The sequence below is a fragment of the Mustela putorius genome, unplaced genomic scaffold (genome assembly GCF_011764305.1).
Source record: "Mustela putorius furo isolate JIRA1106 unplaced genomic scaffold, ASM1176430v1.1 tig00003913_pilon_pilon_pilon, whole genome shotgun sequence".
NCBI lineage: Eukaryota > Metazoa > Chordata > Mammalia > Carnivora > Mustelidae > Mustela > Mustela putorius.
The window spans coordinates 4,964,031-4,985,562 of record NW_025422060.1 but is presented as its reverse complement, the minus strand read 5'-3'; the positions used below and the strand labels follow the sequence as shown (position 1 = coordinate 4,985,562).

General features: G+C 37.5%; 1 protein-coding gene across 1 annotated transcript in view; it reads left to right on the top strand.

Annotated features, from left to right (window-relative positions):
* Nucleotides 1–21,532, top strand: part of CCDC7 (coiled-coil domain containing 7) — a 467,373-nt gene that overhangs the window by 57,546 nt on the left and 388,295 nt on the right. The window contains exons 9-11 of the mRNA XM_045069128.1: nucleotides 5,132–5,193; nucleotides 6,265–6,321; nucleotides 18,086–18,161. Coding sequence (XP_044925063.1) covers nucleotides 5,132–5,193; nucleotides 6,265–6,321; nucleotides 18,086–18,161 — 195 coding nt within the window. The remainder of the gene's footprint in view (nucleotides 1–5,131; nucleotides 5,194–6,264; nucleotides 6,322–18,085; nucleotides 18,162–21,532) is intronic.

Below are 21,532 nucleotides of genomic sequence, written 5' to 3'. Positions count from 1 at the left end.
GGCTGCACCAACTTGCATTTCCACCAACAGTGTAAGAGGGTTCCCCTTTCTCCACATCCCCTCCAACACATGTTGTTTCTTGTCTTGCTAATTTTGGCCATTCTAACTGGTGTAAGGTAATATCTCAATGTGGTTTTGATTTGAATCTCCCTGATGGCTAATGAGGATGAACATTTTTTCACGTGTCTGACAGCCATTTGTATGTCTTCATTGGAGAAATGTCTGTTCATATCTTCTGCCCATTTTTTGATATGATTATCTGTTTTGTGTGTGTTGAGTTTGAGGAGTTCTTTATAGATCCTGGATATCAACCTTTTGTCTTTTTTTTTTGATGGGTCTGGCTAGAGGCTTAGGAATTTTATTTATTTTTTCAAAGAAGAAGCTCCTCTTCATTTTATTTATATGTTATTTTTCCCCTTTGTCTGGTTTTGGTTTTTTAGATTCTATATCCTTTTTTTTTTTTTCATGAGGCTGTAGGAGGTTTTTACTTTACAACATGACATCCAACTTCCCCAGGCCCTCTTGAGTGTTGGGAGTCCCCTTCAGCCATGGGGCCAGTCCCTTGCTCCTACATTCACTCAGGACTCTATGGAGGGCTGCACTAACAGTGTCATGGTGGGAGAGCAGGGGTCAGGGTGAGACTCAGAGTTGGAGTTGGGGCTGGGCACAGGATCCTGATAGGGGTGGGATCAGATCGATGGTCAAGGCTGGCCACAAGTCAGGACTGGCCTTGTGATGAGGCTTAGAGTCAGAAGATATGACAGAGTCAGGGATGAGGGTAGATTCAGAACCAGAAATAACTTTGGGGTAGGATTAGGGAGGGAGTATTGCACAGAGTGAGGGTGAGGACTAAGGCCAGAGCTGGTGTCAGTGCTGAGACCCAGGCTAGAGCCAAGAACAGAGAGCATCAGCATTCAGGAGGGAGACATGCTCTGGCCTCAACATTGAAGCTGGGTTGAGGCCCTGACCTGTGGTGGCAGCTACACCCTCACACTTCCACTTGTGCTTGGTGAGGCTAGAGGCTTGTCAGAAGCCTTGCCACAGAGCTGACAGTGGTAGGGGCACACTCTCGAATGCATATGCAGGTGCTGCAGCAGCAGGGAGGAGCTCTCCCACTGAAGGCCTTCAAGAGTGGGGACCGGCATTGGTCCATTTGTTGGTGGGGCTTCGCAGGTGCTGAAGCAAGTTGGAGCTCTTGCTGAAGGTATTGCGGCAGTGGGGACAGTGGTAGGGGTGCTCTGCCGCGTTTGTGTATCTCTGTGTGTGCACTTGTGCGTGCACAGGCACTGGCATTGTGGCAGTGCTAAGCTCTGGCCGAAGGCCTTGCTGCACTGTAGGCATGGGAACTGCCAGTGTGCAGTTGCAGGTGCATGAACAGTGCTGAGCACTGCCTGATGTCCTTGGTGCACACTGGGCACTTGCAGGCTGAGAGCTGCTGTACATGCGCAGGTGCTGCACTAGCAGCAAGCCATGCTCAATGTCTTGACACACATGGGCCAGTGCTGCAGCTTCTTATGGCTGTGGCTGCCTCAGTGCTTCAGCAGTGTGGAGCGCCAGCTGAAGGCTTTGCCGCAGAGGGTGTTCAGTTTGGGCCACCTGCCAGCACGGTTGCTGCAGTGCTGTACTAGCATGGTGCCATGGCCAGATGACTTACTGCAAGTCTGGCAGTGGCATGGCTTCTTGCCACTGTGGGAGCAGCAGTGCTAGTTCAGTCCAGAGCAGTGGCAGGAGGTTCGACCATAATCGGGGCAGGAGAAGAGTGGGAGAGGGCTGGCAGGTGCAGGGAGCACTATGGGGCTAGTGGCCAGGACCTTGGGTATAGTAGTAAATTTAAATGAGAGAGGGGGTTTCAGTTCTAGGGCTTTGGTGTGGTTGAGGTGCACACTGGCTCAAGAACCAGGGGAACAGGGGCACCTGATTGGGTCAGTTGGTTAAGCATCTGACCTTGGCTCAGGTCATAATTTCAGGGTCCTGGAATCACAAGGCGGGGAAGTCATCTCCCCTCTCCCTTTCCCGCAGTCCCTACCCCTGCTCCTACTCTCTCCGTCTCTTTCAAATAAATAAAATCTTAAAAAAAAAAAAAAAAAGGATGGGATTGGTGATTTCTGGTTCAAGGTGGAAACTTGAAGATATGGGGTCAAAATTTTAGAGATCTTGGTCACAGTCCTGAGATGGAGTGAGCTTCAGCATCAGGGTCTAGATCCTCAGAGACAGACTCAAGCTTTGATATCATTTATTTCTGCTCTCATTTTTATTATTACCTTCCTTCTGCTGGTTTTGGGTTTTGTTGTTCTTTTTCTAGATCCTGTAGATGTAAGGTTAGGTTGTTTATTTGAGATTTGTTGTTGTTGATGTAGGCCATTATTGCTATAGACTTGCCTCTTAGAACTGTTTTCGCAGTATCTGGAAGGTTTTGGACACAGTACCTGCCAGTTCTTTTGTTCCTGGAGGGGTCTGTGGACACTGCCTGTCTGGGATATGGTGGGAGCAAATAACCTCCCCACTGGGAGCCCCAGGCACTCTTCAGATCACTGTTTCCATGCTGTATGTCACAGGCTGTTGACCTTGCCTTTTTTCCAAGAGTAACCTCAGTGCCCTCTAGGGTTTCCCCCAGCCATTGATCTTTAAAATTCCAGGTTTCAAGCGCCACTGGTTGCAAAAATTCACAAAATTCAGCCCCTCTTGCTTTTCAAGGCAATTGCTATTGGGATTCATCCTCCCCATATGGGCTCTATTCTGTCTCTTGGCCTGCTCTATGACTGCAGCTCCCTACCCACCACAGGGCCACAATTTTTTTTTTCTCCCAAACCATATCTCCTTTCTTCTACCTTCTTTGATGTGGCCTCTTCTCTACATTTAGCTCTAGAATTTGTTCTGCCAGCCTTCTGAGGGTATTTAGGATGATTTGATTGTTACCTAGTTATATTCATGGGATCAGGTGAACTTAGGGTTCTCCCACTCTGCCATTATCTTCCAAGCTTTCTAGCATCATTCTTAGGGGCCCTAGGATTTTCAAAATAGTAAATGAGCATTGGCTTAACTCAAAGTCACCATCTGCGTTAGCCCCTAACAAGAGAATCAGCTTTTGTTTGAAGCTTTTGACTTCTCTCTAGCTATGAAAGCTTAGGCACCATCTTCTCCCAATAAAAGATTGTTTTGTCTACATTGCAAATCTGTCATTTAGTAGGTACTCTCATTAATTATCTTAGCTGGATCTGAGTAAGTTGCCACAGTTTCTGTATTAGCACATGCTGCTTCACCCTTTGTTTCCATGCCATGGAGATGGCTGCTTTTCCTTAAACCTTGTGAACCGAACTCCAGACTTTTCTTTTTTGCAGTTTCCTCATCTCTCTCAGCATTCATAGAATTGAAGATTTAGGGCTTTGCTCAGAATTATGCTTTGGTTTAAGTAAAAAATGTGGCTGGTTTGATTTATCCAGACCAGTAAATTTTCTCTGTATTAGCAATAAGACTATTTGCTTTCTTAATCATTTGTGTATTCACTGGAGTATTACTTTTAATTCCCTTCAAGAACTTTTCCTTTGCATTAAGAACTTGGATAACTGATGCAAGAGATCTAGCCTTCAGCCTCTCTCAGTTTTTGATGTACCTTCCTCACTAACCGTAATCATTTCGTTTTAAATTTCAAGTGAGAGACAAGAGACTCTTCCTGTAGATTGAGCATTGAGAGGCCAATATAAAGTTATTAACTGGCTTAATTTCAGTATTGTTGTGTCTCAGGGAGTAGGAAGGCCCAAAGAGAGGGAAAGAGATAGAGGCTAGTTGGTGGGGCAGTCAGAGCATACACAACAGTTTTGTTAAGTTTGCTGCCATATATGAACATGGTTTATGGTACCCCCAAACAATTGCCATAGAAACATCAAAGATCAGTGATCACCGATAGCCATAACAAGTATAATAATAATAATGAAAAAGCTTAAAATATACTGAGAAGTACCAAAATATGACACAGAGACCTAAGGTGAACAGATGCTATTGGAAAAATGGCATTGATAGATTTTTTGTATACAGGGTTGCCACAAACCAGTTTGTAAAAAATGCAGTCTTTGAAGTGCAATAAAGTGAAACACAATAAAATAAAATATGCCCTTACCTAGTAATTTTGTATTATGAATTAATAATTTCTGTGTGAGTCTCCTGGAAAGGTGGTTTCCTCAAGTTCAGTTACACACATCTAAATGTTTCTTATCACATATAAACAGTAAATAAATATGTGTAACTTTATGAGTATCTGAATTAAATCACCTCATTTGTTCCCCTGTTATTCTGTTCTTGCCAACTATATCTGGTATAGTAACTTATCCAAGTAAAAGTTTACATATAGCCATTTTTTTTCATTAAACATATAATAAAAACCCTTTTATAGTGTTAAAATAGAGAGTAACTGGGAGGGACTACTATTTATTATGCAGTTACTTTATTTCTCTCTCAATGACTAGATTTAAAGGAATGCAAGGAGTGGCACTTGAGTTAGCTCCAGTAGGTGCCCATTAACTAGATCCTTAGTTCAGAGGCTGATTTGAGCTATCTATTGTAAAGTACAAAATTAGTTTCAGATCGTATGTTAATAGTAATCCTGAAATTGAAGTATCTGATGTGTACAGGCATTTTCCTTATAACTTTACATGTACTGGATCCTTACCACTACTTTATGAGGTATGTACTCCAATACCCCAATTTTAATAGATGAAGAAACTGTAAGTCAGAGGGATTAAGTAACTTACTAAAGTCATAAATTAGTAAGTGGGTAAAACAAGTTTTGAGCCAAGCTGTTTGACTCTAGAACTTGTACTCTTAACAATAACAATATGAAAAGAAATGTCATGCTTCTACTCAATTTACTTTTGTTATTTTTGTTGTTAATATTTTTGGAATACCTAATTATATTCATGGAATATATAGCATTCATAGAATTACACAGTGTGATTTTATACTTGTTTGCTTGCAATTATACAAATTTACCTTGGAGTCTGAATAAAGGTTAAAAATTATGTTAAGTTTTATTTTACAAACTACATATATCTAGAGCATTTATTTTATTTCATAAGTATAATTTAAGCTCTTACTCTCTGATAATAAATAAATGTTGTACTTATTAAAATTTTAACAGGGATACTGAAAATTCACCAGGAACAGTACATAGTAATGAAGTTGTACAGCAGAAAATTGAAGGTGATAATATTTTATACATGTTTAGCATTTATAGAGTTTTCTATATTACATTAACATTTTGCAACTTACAGTTTAAAAATTTAGCCATACAATTATACAGTAGCAAGTTAAAAAAGATACTCAATTGTGAGTTTGATATTTTCAATAAGAGTTCTTATGTTTCGGATTCCAGAAGTTGTACAAAACTAAACCTTGGTTGTTAGCGACCATAAAATACATGAATTAGTAAGGACACAAGCATATTATGCATCACTTTAATATATAGTGTAATACATGATAAAAGTTATATGCGATTTGCAGCAAGTCCACAGATAGCCAATTTGTTCAAACCAAGGAAGTTGGAAGATTTTAAGCAACCTTAAAGGATGACTAGAATTTAGTCAAGTGCAGAAGGGAGATATCTGCTATTTTACAAAGAGGATGTAGCATTAACAAACAGAATAAATAGGGAGTTATAAATAGTATGGTATTAGAATGTGAAGCAATAAGTAGGGATAAGGTAAGAGAGAGCCAGTCAGAGGTGTGCTAAGGATTTTTTAAAAATATATATATAATAGGGAACCACTGAAGACTTTTTTGTAGGAAAGTGGGAATTGTTGGATTCAATTGTATGCAGATTATTCTGGCCATTTGTAGAAGTTACATTTGGGGACTAGGAATAGGAAAGGGAAGTTATTGCTTTGTTTTATGTGTATGATTGCTTATATTAGAACACCAATAAACAAGAAGAAAATGGGCAGATTTGAGAAAATTTACTGGTAAAATGGGCAAAACTTGATTGGATATGAAAAGAAGGGAGATTAAATCATGTTAACATTAACTAAATAAAAGAATAAAAGAGGAATAAAAGAGGAAAAGCAAGTGTTGAGAAAATGATGAGTTCATATCACTTAGTTATATACATTCATTCATATATTTCTATTTGTTGCCTGACTGGGAGGATTTCCAGTGTTGGCAGTTCTATTGTTTTTCTTTCTTTTTAATGAGGTATTTAAAAAAAAAACTCTGAAATTTAAACTCAGTACATATCATTGATATTTGAAACACATGACAAACTTACTATTATTTCAGAATTCATAAAAACTCACTCAACTGAAGAATTTAGAGATGTTTCTGCAACTGATCCACGTAAGTTTCTACTTGTTTAAGCATTATTGTGTTAATAACTTATGTTCAGTGCATTAATTTCTATAATTTAATGTCATTATTATGGTAATAACATAGATTGCCTGGAGTTGGAGCCATACAGTTGAGCTATCAAGCAAGTATTGAAATTCCTAGTTAAGGCTAAATGCTACAAAAAATAGACTCATTTTTGAGGAATACATTGCTATCACTTGGATTGAATAATTTTTAATTTTGATTGGAGTATGCTACTGAAATGTTTCAAGAGTGCTAGACCTTTGAGGTGAACAGTGATAAATTTGCATATTTTGTTTCTACGAATTATAGATCATCTCATATGCACTAAATCCTTGACAATAGCTGAGTACCTGTCAGTTTAGCTGCTAGAACTAGTATGTTAAACTTATGACTACTTAGCAGCAGAAAGGAGAAATTACCTTGTTTGTCTTAGTACTGGAAAGAATTTTGAAGCAATCATGTAATGTATGCTATAGAATACAATTTAGAAGTGGAAAATAAGATTTGGTTGGAAAAGATTGATGGGAATCCTGTCCTCCTTCATCTTCTGCTTTTCAACTAATGTTGCCATATTTAGGCCAAGGGCAACTTGATGCTACAGTGCTCCCAAGTTCTGTAGACACCTTTGATCCAAGAGAGTCCTGAATGACTAGATAGATAGGAAGATATCTAGAGCTTTGGAGTGGATGGTGAAAGCTTCTTTCTACCTCAAGGAAAACCCTCTGCGCATCTATGGAGCTCTCTATCTGTGCAGCTGTCTTCTCTCTAATACTGTGCCCTGTGAATTCTAGCTGCTTTGGGCTTCCAAAACTCTAAACCTTTTCTCTGAACTCTAGGAGAACAATAGACTCTGTTTGGGTCCCCTTTCCTAATGCTGTGGCCTGGAAACTTCAGGAAGTAAGATGGTGTTATCAAAGGGCGCTGTTACTTCGTTTGTCTTCTTTCAGAGATTACTGCCTTGCACTTACTGTTTTCCAATGTCTGAATATTTCCTTTTCCCATATTTTTGTCCAGATTTTAATTTGTTTAAGATGAAAGGATAATTCTATTCCCTGATGCTCTATCATGGACAAAACCAGGAGTCTTTACGTCCACATATGGGCTGATGGATTATATCCTTCAGCCAAATCAAAAGAATATAATAGTAGAAATGTTAGTGATGATTTAAAAATATTCTGTCTATTGCTTTCTGTTTCTTTCATTCATTCATTTAATTGAGGTGTAATTGACATACAATACTACATTAATTTCAAGTGTATGGTATTTGTATATATTGCAAAATGATCATCACAATAAGTCTAGTTAACATCTATTACCACACCCTGCAAGAATTTTTTTCATGTGATGAGAGCTTTGAAGGTCTACTCTCTTAGCAACTTTCAGATAGGCAATATAGCATTATTAACTATAGATACCATTCTGTACATTCTATTCCATGACTTATTTATATTTTATAACTGGGAATTTGTATCTTTTGATCTCCTTCACCTGTTTTGCCTACCCCACTTCCACCCCCTATGTCTGGGAGCCACGAGTATGTTCTCTGTATCCATGAGTTATCTTTTTCCATGGTAGCTGCCTCAGTCTCTGGGCTCCTTTGGTATATATTTACTGTCTCAGTATTGCTCAGTTTTACTTGTATACACTTCTTTTCTGTTAAAAGTACCCCTTTTCATCTTATCCAGACAAATTTTATTCTCATCTCTTCCCATTCTCTAAATTCTATTTGATACCATAGCCTAATCAACAAGACAAAAGCTCCTTTATATTCCACTCTGTTTTTATACCACTATTTAATTTTGATGTTGTTTCATTTTATAATTAATAGAATTAACTTTTAAAAAAGACTTATTTATTTATTAGAGAGAGAATGTGTGAGTGTATGAGCAAGGGGAGTGACAGAGGGAGAAGCAGGCTCCCCACTGAGCAAGGAGCCTTATGTGGGACTCAATCCTGGGACCTTGGGATCATGACCTGAGCTGAAGGCAGATGCTTAACCAACTGAGCCACCCATGGAATTAATTTTTTTTACAGCAGTTTTAGAACTATAGAAAAATTGAGCAGAAAACACAGAGTTCCCATATATCCATTCTCTGCCTTTTCCTCCTTACACAAAATTTTATTAACATTTTGCATTAATGTGCTACCTACATTAAAATCAATGAACAAATATTGATATATTATTACCTAAACTCTGTAGTTTACATAGGGTTCAGTCTTTGTGCTATAGAGTTCTATAGGTTTTGACAAATATATAATGTCATATATACACCATTATAGTATCATACGGCAGAGTTTCACTGTTTTGAATCCCATGTTCTACCTATTCATTTGTCCATCCGTCCATCTGAGCCCTTGGCAATCATTGATATTTTGGGTATCTCTGTAATATTCAAGAATGTTATCTATTTGGATTCATATAGTCTTTCTTTTACTTAGCAGTATGCATTTAACTTTCCTGTTTAATGATTTTTATGGTTTTATAGCTAATTTCTTTTTATTAATAAATAGTAATCCATTGTGTGGATGTATCAGTTTTTAAAATCTAATTTATCTATTAAAAGACATCTTGGTGGCTTCTGATTTTCTGCAATTACAGAAAAGCTGCTGCAAACTTAGGTTTTTAGTATGGATATGTTTTTCAACTGATCTGGTTATATACCAGGGAATGCAATTTCTGGATCATATAGTAAATATATGTTTAGTTTTGTAAGAAACTGTCAAACTGTTTTGCAAAGGGGATGCATCATTTCATATTCCTGCCAACAATGAGAATGAGAATTCTTCTTGTTCTGTATCTTTGTCAACATTTGGTGTTGTCAGAATTTTGAATTTTAGCCATTCTAAAAGTTATTTACTGATATCTCATTGTTTTAATTTGTAATATCTGATGTTGAGAATTTTTTCGTATTTTTTTGCCATCTTTGGTGAGGTATTTGTTCAGATATTTTACTCATTTTAAATTGGGTTACTTGCTTTCTTATTGAGTTTTCTTTCTTTCTTTTTAAAGATTTTATTTATTTGACAGAGAGAGATCACAAGTAGGCAGAGAGGCAGGCAGAGAAAGAGGAGAAAGCAGGCTCCCTGCGGAGGAGACAGCCCGATGTGGGGCTTGATCCCAGGACCTTGGGATCACGACCTGAGCTGAAGGCAGAGGCTTTAACCCACTGAGCACCCAGGCGCCCTGCTTTCTTATTGAGTTTTGGGTGTTCTTTGTATATTGTGGACATAAGCACTTTGTTAGATAACTGCAAAGATTTTCTCTCAGTCTATGTATTCTCTTTTCATTCTCTTAATGGTACCTTTTGTAGAATGGAAGTTTTTAATTTTAATGAAATTGAAATTACTAGTTTTTTCTTTCATGGATTGTGTTTTGTTGTATCCAGAAGTCATCTTAAAACCTAATGTAATCTAGATTTTCTCCTATATTATCTTCTAGAAGTTTTATATTTTTTCATTTTACATTTAAATCTGTGATCCATTTTGAGTTAATTTAAACCCATCTCCACATCCATCTCTCCTCTGGGAACAATCAGTTTGTTCTGTATAGTTAAGAGTCTGTTTCTTTGTTTTCTCTCTTTTTCTCCCCCCATGATTGTTTTGTTTTGTTTATTGAAATCATATTTCCCTAACAGGCTTATTTTGCTTAGCATAATAGTCTCTAGCTCCATTCATGTCATTGTAAATGGCAAGATTTTATTCTTTTTCATGGCTGAGAAATATTCCGTTGTGTATATTTCTCTCTATCATCTGCCTGTCATCATCAATCATTATCTATTATCTATCTATCTATCATCTCTCTACCATCTATCATCTGTCATCTATCATCATCATCAACTATCTGTTATCTATCATCTATCTATCTGTCTATCTATCATCTAGATCATCTATCTACTGCATCTTTTTTTTTTTTAAAGATTTTATTTATTTGTCAGAGAGAGAGAGAGCAAGAGTGAGCACAGGCAGAGTGGCAGGCAGATCAGAGGGGAGAAGCAGGGTCCCTGCGGAGCAAGGAGCCCGATGTGGGACTTGATCCCAGGACGCTGGGATCATGACCTGAGCCGAAGGCAGCTGCTTAACCAACTGAGTCACCCAGGCGTCCCTCTACTGCATCTTCTTTATCCGTTCATCAGTCAAGGAACATTTGGACTCTTGGTAATCAAGGTGCATGTATCCCTTTGGATTAGTATTTTTGTATTCTTTGGGTAAATACATAGTAGTGCTGTTGTTGGATCATAAGGTAGTTTTATTTTTAACTTTTTGAGGAACCTCCGTACTTCTTTCTAGAGTGGCTGTACCAGTTTGCATTCCCACCAACAGTGCAAGAGGGTTCCTCTTTCTCTGTATCCTTACTAACACCTGTTGTTTCCTGTGTTGTTAATTTTAGTTGTTCTGACAGGTGGGAGGTGATATCTCATTGTAGTTTTCATTTGCATTTCTCTGATGATGAGTGGTGTTGAGCATGTTTTTATGTTTCTTTGGAAAAATTCCTATTCATGTTTTTTGCCCATTTGTTAACTGACTTATTTGTCTTTTTGGGTATTGAATCTTATAAGTTCTTTATATATTTTGGACACTAACCCTTTATCTGATATGTAATTTACAAATATCCTCTCCAATTCCAAAGGTTAGCTTTTAGTTTTATTATTTCCTTCACTGTGCAGAAGTTTTTATTTTGATGAAGACCCAATAGTTTACTTTTGCTTTTGTTTCCCTTCCCTCAGTACACATATCTAGTTAAGAAGTTGCTACAGCTGATGTCATAGAGGTTACTCCCTGTGTTCTTGTCTAGGATTGTAATGGTTTCCTGTCTCACACTTAGAATTGGGAGAACAATTATTGTTAAAAATGTCTATATTATCTAAAGCATTCTATACATTTAATGCAATTCCTATCAAAATACCAATAGCATTTTTCAGAGCTAGAACAAACAATCCTAAATTTGTATGGAACCACAAAAGACCCCAAATAGCCAAAGCTACCTTGAAAAAGAAAAGAAAAGCTGGGAGACTTCATAATTCCTGACTTGAAATTATATTACAAAGCAGGAGTGATCAAGACAGTATGGTACTGGTACAAGAATAGACATATAGATCAATGGAACAGAATAGAAAACTCAGAAATGAGCCTACAACTGTGTAGTCAATTAATCTTCAACAAAGCAGGAAAAAATATCCAGTGGGAAAAATACAGTCTTCCCAGCAAATGTATTGGGAAAACTGGCCAGCCACAAGCGGAAGAATGAAACTGGACTACTTCGTTACACTATACACAAAAATAAATGCAAACATTTAGTTTCTTAACTAGATGATGTTTTCATTACAATAGTTTATATCACCATTTTTTTTTTAACATCAAGCAAAATCAATGTGCTTTATTTTAGCCATTTTCTCAAGTATGTAGTGGGATCTTACTGTGGTTTTAATTTGTATTTCCTAATGACTGCAATTTTTTCATGTGCTTATTTGCCATTGTAGGTCTTCTTTTGTAAACAGTCTATTAACATTTTTCCCATTTTTATAAACATATATTTTTATCCCCAGGGGTACACTTAAGTGGGTAGAAGAAGAATAAATGAAACAAGATGGGATTGGGAGGGAGACAAACCATAAGTGACTCTTATATCACCATTTTTAAGTCTTTATTGTTTTTGCAATGTTTTATAGTTTTCAGATAAAAGTTCTTGTACGGTTTTTTTTTTTTTTTTTGTGGGAAGCTCATCTTTTTGCACACTAGTGAAAATAAAATTAGAAAATAATTTTTTCTAAGATGGAAGGCTTATTATAAAGCTACAGTAGTTAAGACAGGATAAAAATAGACAAAGAGGTCAACTGAACAGCATTAAAGCCCCAAATCAGACCTATGCATTTAGGTACATGATATATGATAGAGATGGCATCACAGATAAGTTGAGAAAACATGGAATTCTCAATAAGTGGTACTGTGATAATTGATACTTAAATGGAAAAAATAGAACTGGAGCACTGCCTCCTGATATTCAAAATTTAACTTCATGTCATTAAACACCTACATATGAAAGGCAAAAGTAGAAGTATTTTCTTGGCTGATTTAAGAGAATATCCTCATTACTATGTGGTAAGAAAATGATTTTTAAAACCAGACATAAATGTACCGATCATAAGGGGGTAAGTTTGATAATGTTGACTATGTTAAAATTAAAAATTTCTATTTGTCAATATACACTATCAGGAAAATCTGAAATAGAGTGGAAAAAGAGATTTTGAATACTGAAAACTGTCAAATTATTAGTATACAGAAAATACAAAGAACTACTTTAAATCCAGAAAAAAGGACAATTATTTCAAGAAAAACAGGCAAAAGTAAGAGAAATTTAACCAAGCAAGGAATCCAAGTAGCTAGTAAGACTGAATAATCAAGAAATTGCAAATTAACCACAATGGAACAATGTTTCATACCTCTCAGACTCTCAGTCAAAAATTTTAAGAAGTGTGACAATAGTAAGTGTTAACAACAGTATATACTAACAGGAACTTCTCATATATACACCAAGGGAGGGCACAATCACTTTTTAAAAATAAATTATTTATTTTTGAAGGGGGGGTTAGGGGGGAGAGAGAGAGTGCTGAGAGGAGACCCTGATGTGGGACTCAGTCTCAGGAGCCTGAGATCATGACCTGAGCCGAAGGCAGATGCTTAATTGACTGAGCCACCCAGTCAATCACTTTGAAAAATAGCTTTTCTTTATTTAAGTTATGAATGTGCATGTCCTTAAACTCCTTTTTCTCAGCTTTGTTGATATATAATTGGCATATGTAAGTTTAAGGTGGTCAAAATTATTTGATCTGTATATGTTGCAAAATGCCTACTACAATAAGGGAAGTTTATTCATCTTGTATCTCAAGTTATTACCATTTTGTTATTGGTGTTGTTATGGTGAGGACATTAAAGCTCTACTCTTAGAGGAGCTTTCAAGTATACAATATAGTACTACTCATCATAGTCACCATGTTGTACATTTGATTCCAAGAACTTATTCATATTATAATTGAAAACGTGAACCCTTTGACCAACATCTCCCCATTTCCCCCGTGCCACAGCTCTGGGAAACCCTCATTCTACTCTCTGTTTCTTTTTCAATATTGTTAGATTCCACATGTGACATCACATAGAATTTGTTTTTCTCTTTCTGACTTATTTCACTTAGCACTATGTCATCTGTGTTGTCACAAATAGGAGGATTTCTTTTCTATGGCTGAATAATACTCCATTGTGTATGTATGAATATGTATATGTATATACATATACATTTATATATGTGTATGTGTGTATCAATCATATTTTCATCATTTTTTAGATTGTTTCTATGTCTTGGCTGTTGTATTGCAAATAATGTTGCAGTGGATGTGGGAGAGTAGCTATCTCCTTGAGACAGTGACTTCATTTTCTTTGGATATATACCCAGAAGTGGGATTGCTGGATCATACAGTAGTCCTATTTTTAATTTTTTGAGGAAACTCCATACTGTTTTCCACAGTGGCAGTGCCACTTTACATTCCCAGCAATAGTGCAATAGTGCAATTCCCAGCAATAGTTTCTTTTTCTTCACACCTCATCAATAAATGTTACCTCTTGTCTTTTAGAGAATAGCCATTCTAACAGGTATGAGATGGTATCTTATAGTTGTTTTGATTTACATTTCCCTGATAGTTATTGTTGTTGAGCACATTTTCATGTATCTGTTGGTTGTTTGTATGCCTTCTTCGGAAAAATGTCTATTCAGGTCCTCTGTCCATTTTTAATTGGTTTTAAAAAATATATACTTGGATATTAATTTATCAGATACATGGTTTGCAAGTATTTTCCTCATTCCATAGCATGCCTTTTTATTGTGTTGATGTTGTCATTTGTTTTGCGGAAACTTTTTAGTTTGATGTAGTCCCACTTTTTTTTGTTGTTGTTTATTTCATTGTGTTTTCCTTGTGTTCTTCAGTGCCAAAACTTCTATTTTTAAATGATTTCTCTTTGTTTACCTTCTCATTTTCTCTTGTATTATTTCCCTATGTCATGAAATTGTTTATCTGTGTTTTCTTATAAGTCTCTGAGCATCTTCAGAAGAATTATATTGAATTCTTTGTTGGGCAAGTCCTGTATTTTTATTTCTTTGGTGCCAGTTACTGTAGATTTGTTGTATTCCTTTAGTGGGGTCATGTTTCCCTGATTCTCTGTGATCTCTGTATCATCACATAGTTGTCTGCACATTTAAGAAGCAGTTGTCTCTTTTAGGCTTTATAGACTGATTTCAGTAAGGAAAGATCTTCAACTGCAGGTGGGGGAATGATGGAGTATGTAATGGCCCTATGCTCTGGTGTCAAGTATGGGGGGCATGTGGCAGAACTAGTCTGGAGGTATTTTGAGTTGTTGGCTCAGGCTGTTGCAATCCACAACATTAACAACTGCATGGTCCTTGGCAAACATTATAGATGTCTACAGAGATGTCAGAGGCTGTTGTGATCTTCAGCATTGTTTCCAGATCTAACCACAAGGGACTAGGGCAGACAGTGGTATGGCCAGTGCTGGTGCATGCACTCTTGGCTGAAGGCCAGCAGCAGGTGTGTGTGTGTGTGTGTGTGTGTGTGTGTGGCAGTGGCTAACTGCAAACACATACGTAGTGGTGGGGCCCAGGGAAGACAGCAAGGGCTGAGGACAATTGTGGGCACACAGACAGCGTGGGGAACTTGGCTGTCTGTGTGCGCTGTTGTGGCTTCTGGGTTTTGCTACAGGCACACAGCTGTGGAAACTGATAATGGGCTGGGGCTGTGCAGGTGTACAGTTGGAGGGGCTAGCTACAAGTGAGCACAGTGGTGCTGGACAATGACAGAAGACAGGGGCCTGCTCTGGGCCTGGAAACAGCTGTGGGGATCTGACTCCTGGAAGCACTCTTCTGTGACAGACCAGTCTCCCTCTGGGCATGCACATGGCAGTAGAAGCTAGTGATGGGTTGAGATGGAAGCATGCAGGTGTACAACTGGAGGGGTTAGCCCTGAGTGAGGCCATGGCAGTGAGTGTTAGCTATGGGGATATAGGCTGGTGTTTGCACTTGCACAACCAGAGTCTTGGGCTGGCTGCTGGTGTGGTTCTTGGCCTCTAGTGGTGGTATTGTGTGTGTGTGTGTGTGTGTATGTGTGTGCACACATGCACGTGTGTGGTGGGGATTGGTAAGGGACTCAGGCAACTGGCATCAGCCAGTGCAGATACCTGTGGGACAAAACCCAGTGAAATTTGCAGAGTTCTCAGTGGCTGTCCTGGCCATTGGTTTCTTCAGTGATGGAAGCTGCCGAGGTCTTCTGTGGAGCAGGTCACAGGAAACCATAGAGACTCAGACTCTGTGGCTGATAATTGGTAGCACCTGTGTTTCTTTCTTGTTTCTAGCTATATTTATAGGTGTCAGCTTTACCTATCTATCTCTACCTACTTATATGTGTCATAATTACCTATATGTGCCTGCTTCCCCCCCACCACGCCTGCCTCTCTGCCTACTTGTTATCTCTCTCTGTCAAATAAATAAATCATTAAAAATAAATAAATAAATAAAATTGTGGCAGAAATAACAGTGGATGTTCTTTGTAATCCTTTACCAAATCCAAGGCATAATTTTAAATCATGCCCTATGGTATGTTCAAATTAATCCTAAAATGATATGGTGTAATATTTTATTTACTTATTTATTTATAGACTAATTATTTGAGAAAGAGTGTGATCTTGGGGAGAGAGGGAGAAACAGACTTCCCTCTGAGTGGGGGCCCTGATGCAGGGCTCCATCCCAGGATCCCAAGATCATGATCTGAGCCGAAGGCAGACACTTAACTAAGCCGCCCAGGAGCCTCATATTTTATGCATTTTAAATATTCTCTCTTGCCTATAAAAAGTTCTTAATTTGATTTTTCTAAAGCTGACTTTTAATATACATTTGAATGTTTAAAGAGTATTGACCCTCCTAAAGGAAAGCCTCTGGTTTACTTGGTTTCTTTATATACTTATTTTATTTTTAAAAAGATTTTATCAATTTGAGAGAGGGAAGGAGAGCATGAATGAGGGGAGAGGGAAGAGGGAGAGAGAGAAAATCTCAAGCAGACTCCCTTCTGCCCAGGGAGCTCAACTCAGGGCTTGATCTCATGACCCATGAGATGATGTATACTTGTCTTATTTGGTTCCTTTGATATATGTTGCACATTTGTACTTTTCCTGTCTTTACTTATGATTTTGCCTGTTTCTTTCTTTTTTTTAAAATTTTTTATTTTTTATAAACATATATTTTTATCCCAAGGGGTACAGGTCTGTGAATCACCAGGTTTACACACTTCACAGCACTCACCAAAGCACATACCCTCCCCAATGTCCATAATCCCTCCCCTTTCTCCCAACCCCCCTCCCCCCAGCAACCCTCAGTTTGTTTTGTGGGATTAAGAGTCACTTATGGTTTGTCTCCCTCCCAATTCCATCTTGTTTCATTGATTCTTCTTCTACCCACTTAAGCCCCCATGTTGCATCACCATTTCCTCATATCAGGGAGATCATATGATAGTTGTCTTTCTCTGCTTGACTTATCTCGCTAAGCATGATACGCTCTAGTTCCATCCATGTTGTCGCAAATGGCAAGATTTCATTTCTTTTGATGGCTGCATAGTATTCCATTGTGTATATATGCCACATCTTCTTTATCCATTCATCTGTCCATCAACAGATGCCTGTTTCTTTCTAATAAAGTCTCCATTCTTTAAGTCCAACTGATTGCTGTCCGCTTCCTTTTTCTTCTCAGCACCTAAAATTTGTTATATTTCTCTACACCACTATTTTGACATGTGGAATAGAAAAAAATACAGTTGATCTATAGAAACTTTTGACTGCATTCATGTTATTTAACATTACCTTTGTCCATTTCATGTTTGGTTTATCTAGCAGCAAACTTAGTGAAGTTTGTCTTCTTTTAAATACTTTCTGTGTGATAAGATTGAAGAGTCTTGTGTTATTACCCTGAGAGTTTATTGATTACTATGGATTCTCATTATGTTGGTTTCTTTTCCTTTTTTTTAAATAAAGATTTTATTTATTTATTTGCCGAGAGAGAGAGTGAGAGTACAAGCAAGGGGAGAGACAGGCAGAGGGAGAAGCAGTCTCCCCCCTGAGAAAAGAGTCCATTTTGGGACTCTGAGATCATGACCTGAGCTGAACGCAGACTCTTAACGGACAGAGTCACCCAGACATCCCTATATTGATGTCCTTTTAAGTAGCATTTTAGTTAACCTTTTGGGTTATCTGATTCAGGTGGAAAACTTAATGGGATTGTTAGCATCTTCCCATAGACTTTATTGACTTAGAGGCAGCAACTTTTCTCTTAGCATCTTAGAGTCCTCTTATATGTAATGTTATGAGGAGATAACACACACTGACTTCAGTCTAGTTTTGTCACTTACTAGATGTATAGTTTTGATCAAATTATAGAATCTCTCTGAGACTCTATTTAAATTTGAAAATGGTGATAATATCTTCTTTTTGAGTTATTTTGAGGATTAAGAGAATTGTAAAGTAGCATAGTGACATAATGGGAGTTTAGTAAAATGGTAATTATTATAAGCATTTGTTCCTTGAGTACTGTCTTCTTGTTATGTTCATCTAGTTCTCACACAGATAGCAGTGAGTTATATCAGCGTAGAGGTATAACTTTAGCCATTTGTAATACCTTTAAATTTATTCATTTTTTTCATGATAGAAACTACATTTTCACTGATGAATCGATTGAATGTCATGTTGAAAATATTTGAAAAACAGTCAAATATGTTGGAGAGGTAAGCTTTTAAAATAATTCCTTTTCCTAATTATGAAAATGAGTAGACATTCATTTTAGAAAAATTAAAAGCATAAATAAGAGCACTGTTAAAAAATTTAGTGTTCTTATGTCAATTTTTATGATATGTGTAATTTTAAAATTATAATCAGGCAGAATATGAAATTTTATAGCCATAATGGAAAACAGTATTTAAGTTTCTCAGAAAATTAAAAATGTTATTACTGTATGATCCACTAATTTCATTTCTGGTTAAAAACCCTGCAAAACTGAAATCAGGGTCTCAAAGATATTTATATACCCATGTTCACGGTAACCCTATTTACAGTAGCAAAGGGTGAAAGCAAACCAAGTGTCTGAAAACAGATAAATAGATAAAGAAAATATGATATATACATACAATGGAATATTATTTAGTCTTAAAAAGGAAAGAAATTCTGTCATATGGTACGATATGATGGAACCTTGAGGCTTTTATGCTATGTAAAATAAGCCATCACAAGAAGACAGAGTTATTTTGTTATAAGATTTCACTTATATTAGGTACCTAAATAGTCACTGTGGATGACTTTCAGGTGACTAAGGTTAAATTAGTTACAAAACTTGTATGTTGAAAAAACATGTCTTGTAGATTGAAGTCACAAACTTTTATTTGGACACTTACGATTCATTTATATTTGTTAATTGAAGCTTATTTTACCCTTGCTCCTGGATAAAAACTAGAGTAAACCATGACTTTTTTGAGCACTCTCAGATAATAATTCAATTTAACTTAGAAGCACTGTCCTAATTGGGAAATTAAAATTCCCTGTCAAATGTTACAGTTAGTATTTTAATTTTTATTCTAAGTTAAGACTTCTCTTTGTTTTTCCTTCCACCCAGTTTACCAGTTGGAACCTGCTGGGAGTTATAATTGGTTTTTCTCTTTCATTACCTCCTTTCTAACTAACTAGTTGTAGTTTCTGTTCTCCATGTGTTTGGGAAGAGAGGGAATAAGGGTAAGTTATACAGGAAAAGTTTTACTTGACTCTCACTGGCTTCCTTCTCTATAACTACAGAAGACACCAAATTTTCCAAGTATTCTACTTAAAATGCCTCTCCCTAGGCTTGAGATCAGGGCAAGCATATCCTCCTCTCCCTTAAGGGTCTGTATATGGCTCAAGGCACCCAGTAGCTCTCTGCAGAGAAATACTGTAAGTCTTCTTTCCTGATCCTTATATATTGTCCTTATCAGTGAAAGGCTTTAGTGCGCTTTTTTGGTTGCGTTCTTTTTTTTAAGTGCCTCACCCATTGCTTTGGCATGTGATACTGGGAACTTAGAGCCTGCTTTGATGCCTCCTTATAAAACTTGTTACAATTACCTCCTTGAAAATTCTGTTAAAATAAAGATAGGGTGTGGCAAAAGTCTTAGTATAGTTTTAAGCCCTAATAACTTCAGAAGTAGGAGGGAGGGAAGATGGCCAAAAATTAGGGCACCAATGTTTTATCTGGTACCTTGAATTAGCTAGATAGCTATCAAATCATTTTAAACACATGTGAATTCAACATGAGATGTAAGAAAAGAATTGCTGTGATTCTACAAATAGAAAAGTGATTACTTTTTGCAAGGTAGGAGGTGTGGAGATGTGAATCTGAGGGGATATATTGGAAGATAAATCATGGGGAGAGGGAACCTCTGTCACTAGGCTACCGGAAACTGATATGGCAGTGAAGCACAAAATTGGAATTTTGAGAAGTCTGCTGAGGAATGACTGCCTGAAAGGTGGTCAGGTGGTAAAGCTGGGTGGGATCCTAGGTAGTACAGTGTGGTCTCTGGATCCGCAGCATCACAGAAGAAAGGGGGAGCTTAAATGTGGCAGAGTTCCCTAACATTGGAGCAGGGAAGCTGGCTAATGAGCTGCTCAGTGACTTCTCAACTAGGAGTTGCCATAAACTGCAAACCACAGCACAGTCAGTGACTTCTGTCAGAGCAGGGGCCCAACAAGTGACAACCACTGTGAAATCCAGCTCCTTCCCCTGAGAGAAGCAGTGGGAGTGCATGCATGATTGGGCAAATATTCCTTGAAGAGGTTCCAGTGAACAGCAGAGTGGAAGTGAGACACCTCACCCTCCTCTGGGAGGACTGGTGTGGGTGTGCACCACAGGAGTCTGGGGACTTTGGTCTACAGGAAAGGGATTGACTGCCTTTCCCTGAGGGTACACTGAAGAGTGGGGGCCAGGATCTTTCAGCTCCAGGACTGGAGATTGGGGTGTTGCCATTTTTTACTTTTTTTCCATTCTCTAAAATGGTAGAAAAATCCTTCAGGGAACAAAACCCACATAGAACAACCCAAAGCAGCTTACACTGAGCCTGGCCCCCTGGCAAGGGGTTGTTCAGCTCTACTCAGGCAAAGACACCTGAGACTCAGTAAATCAGGCCCCTTCCACAGAAGACCAGAAGGATCCTCAGGCAAATACCAAGTTTATAGATCACTCAGAACTGAAAAATTCCTGACTAAGGGCAATAGTATATGGAATTGTAGACTTTTTTTACATGAGTCTTTAGTCTTTCAGTTTAAAATTTTCTTTTTCTTTTCCTTTTTAACTCATTTCTTATTTGATCAACTTTTTGTTTTTAAGTTTTTTTTTTTAAATTTTCATTTTTACATTTACATTTTATAGATATATCCTTCATTTTTGGCTTCTGTTCACTGTATCCAGTTTTATTTTTGTACGTATACAAATTTTACTTTGTTTATAATTTTGGGATTTAGTTGTCCTCTAACAAACAGATCAAAATACACCCAGGGACTCACACTCTCACCTCTTTTGTTCAACATAGTACTAGAAGTCCTAGCTTTAACATTCAGAAAAAAAAAAAAACAAAAAAACCCATTCAAATTGGCAAAGAAGTTAAACTCTCACTCTGCAGATGATATGGTTCTTTATGTGGAAAATCCAAAAGACTTCACCCCCAAATTGCTAGAACTCATACAGCAATTCAGTAACATGGCAGGATATAAAATCAATGCAGAGAGATCAGTTGCATTTCTATACATCAACAATGAGACAGAAGAAAAAGAAGGAATCTACCCCACTTACAATTGTACCAATAACCGCAAGATACCTAGGAATAAAACCTAACCAAAGAGGTAAACAATCTGTACTCTAAAAACTACAGAACACTTATGAAAGAAATTGAGGAAGGCACAAAGAGATGGAAAAACATCCATGCTCATGGATTGGAAGAACAAATCTTGTTAAAATGTCTGCGCTACATAGAGCAATCTACACATTCAATGCAATCCCTATCAAAATCGGCATTTTTCACAGAGCTGGAAAAGCAATCCTAAAATTTGTATGGAACCGAACCAAAACAAAACCCAAAACCCC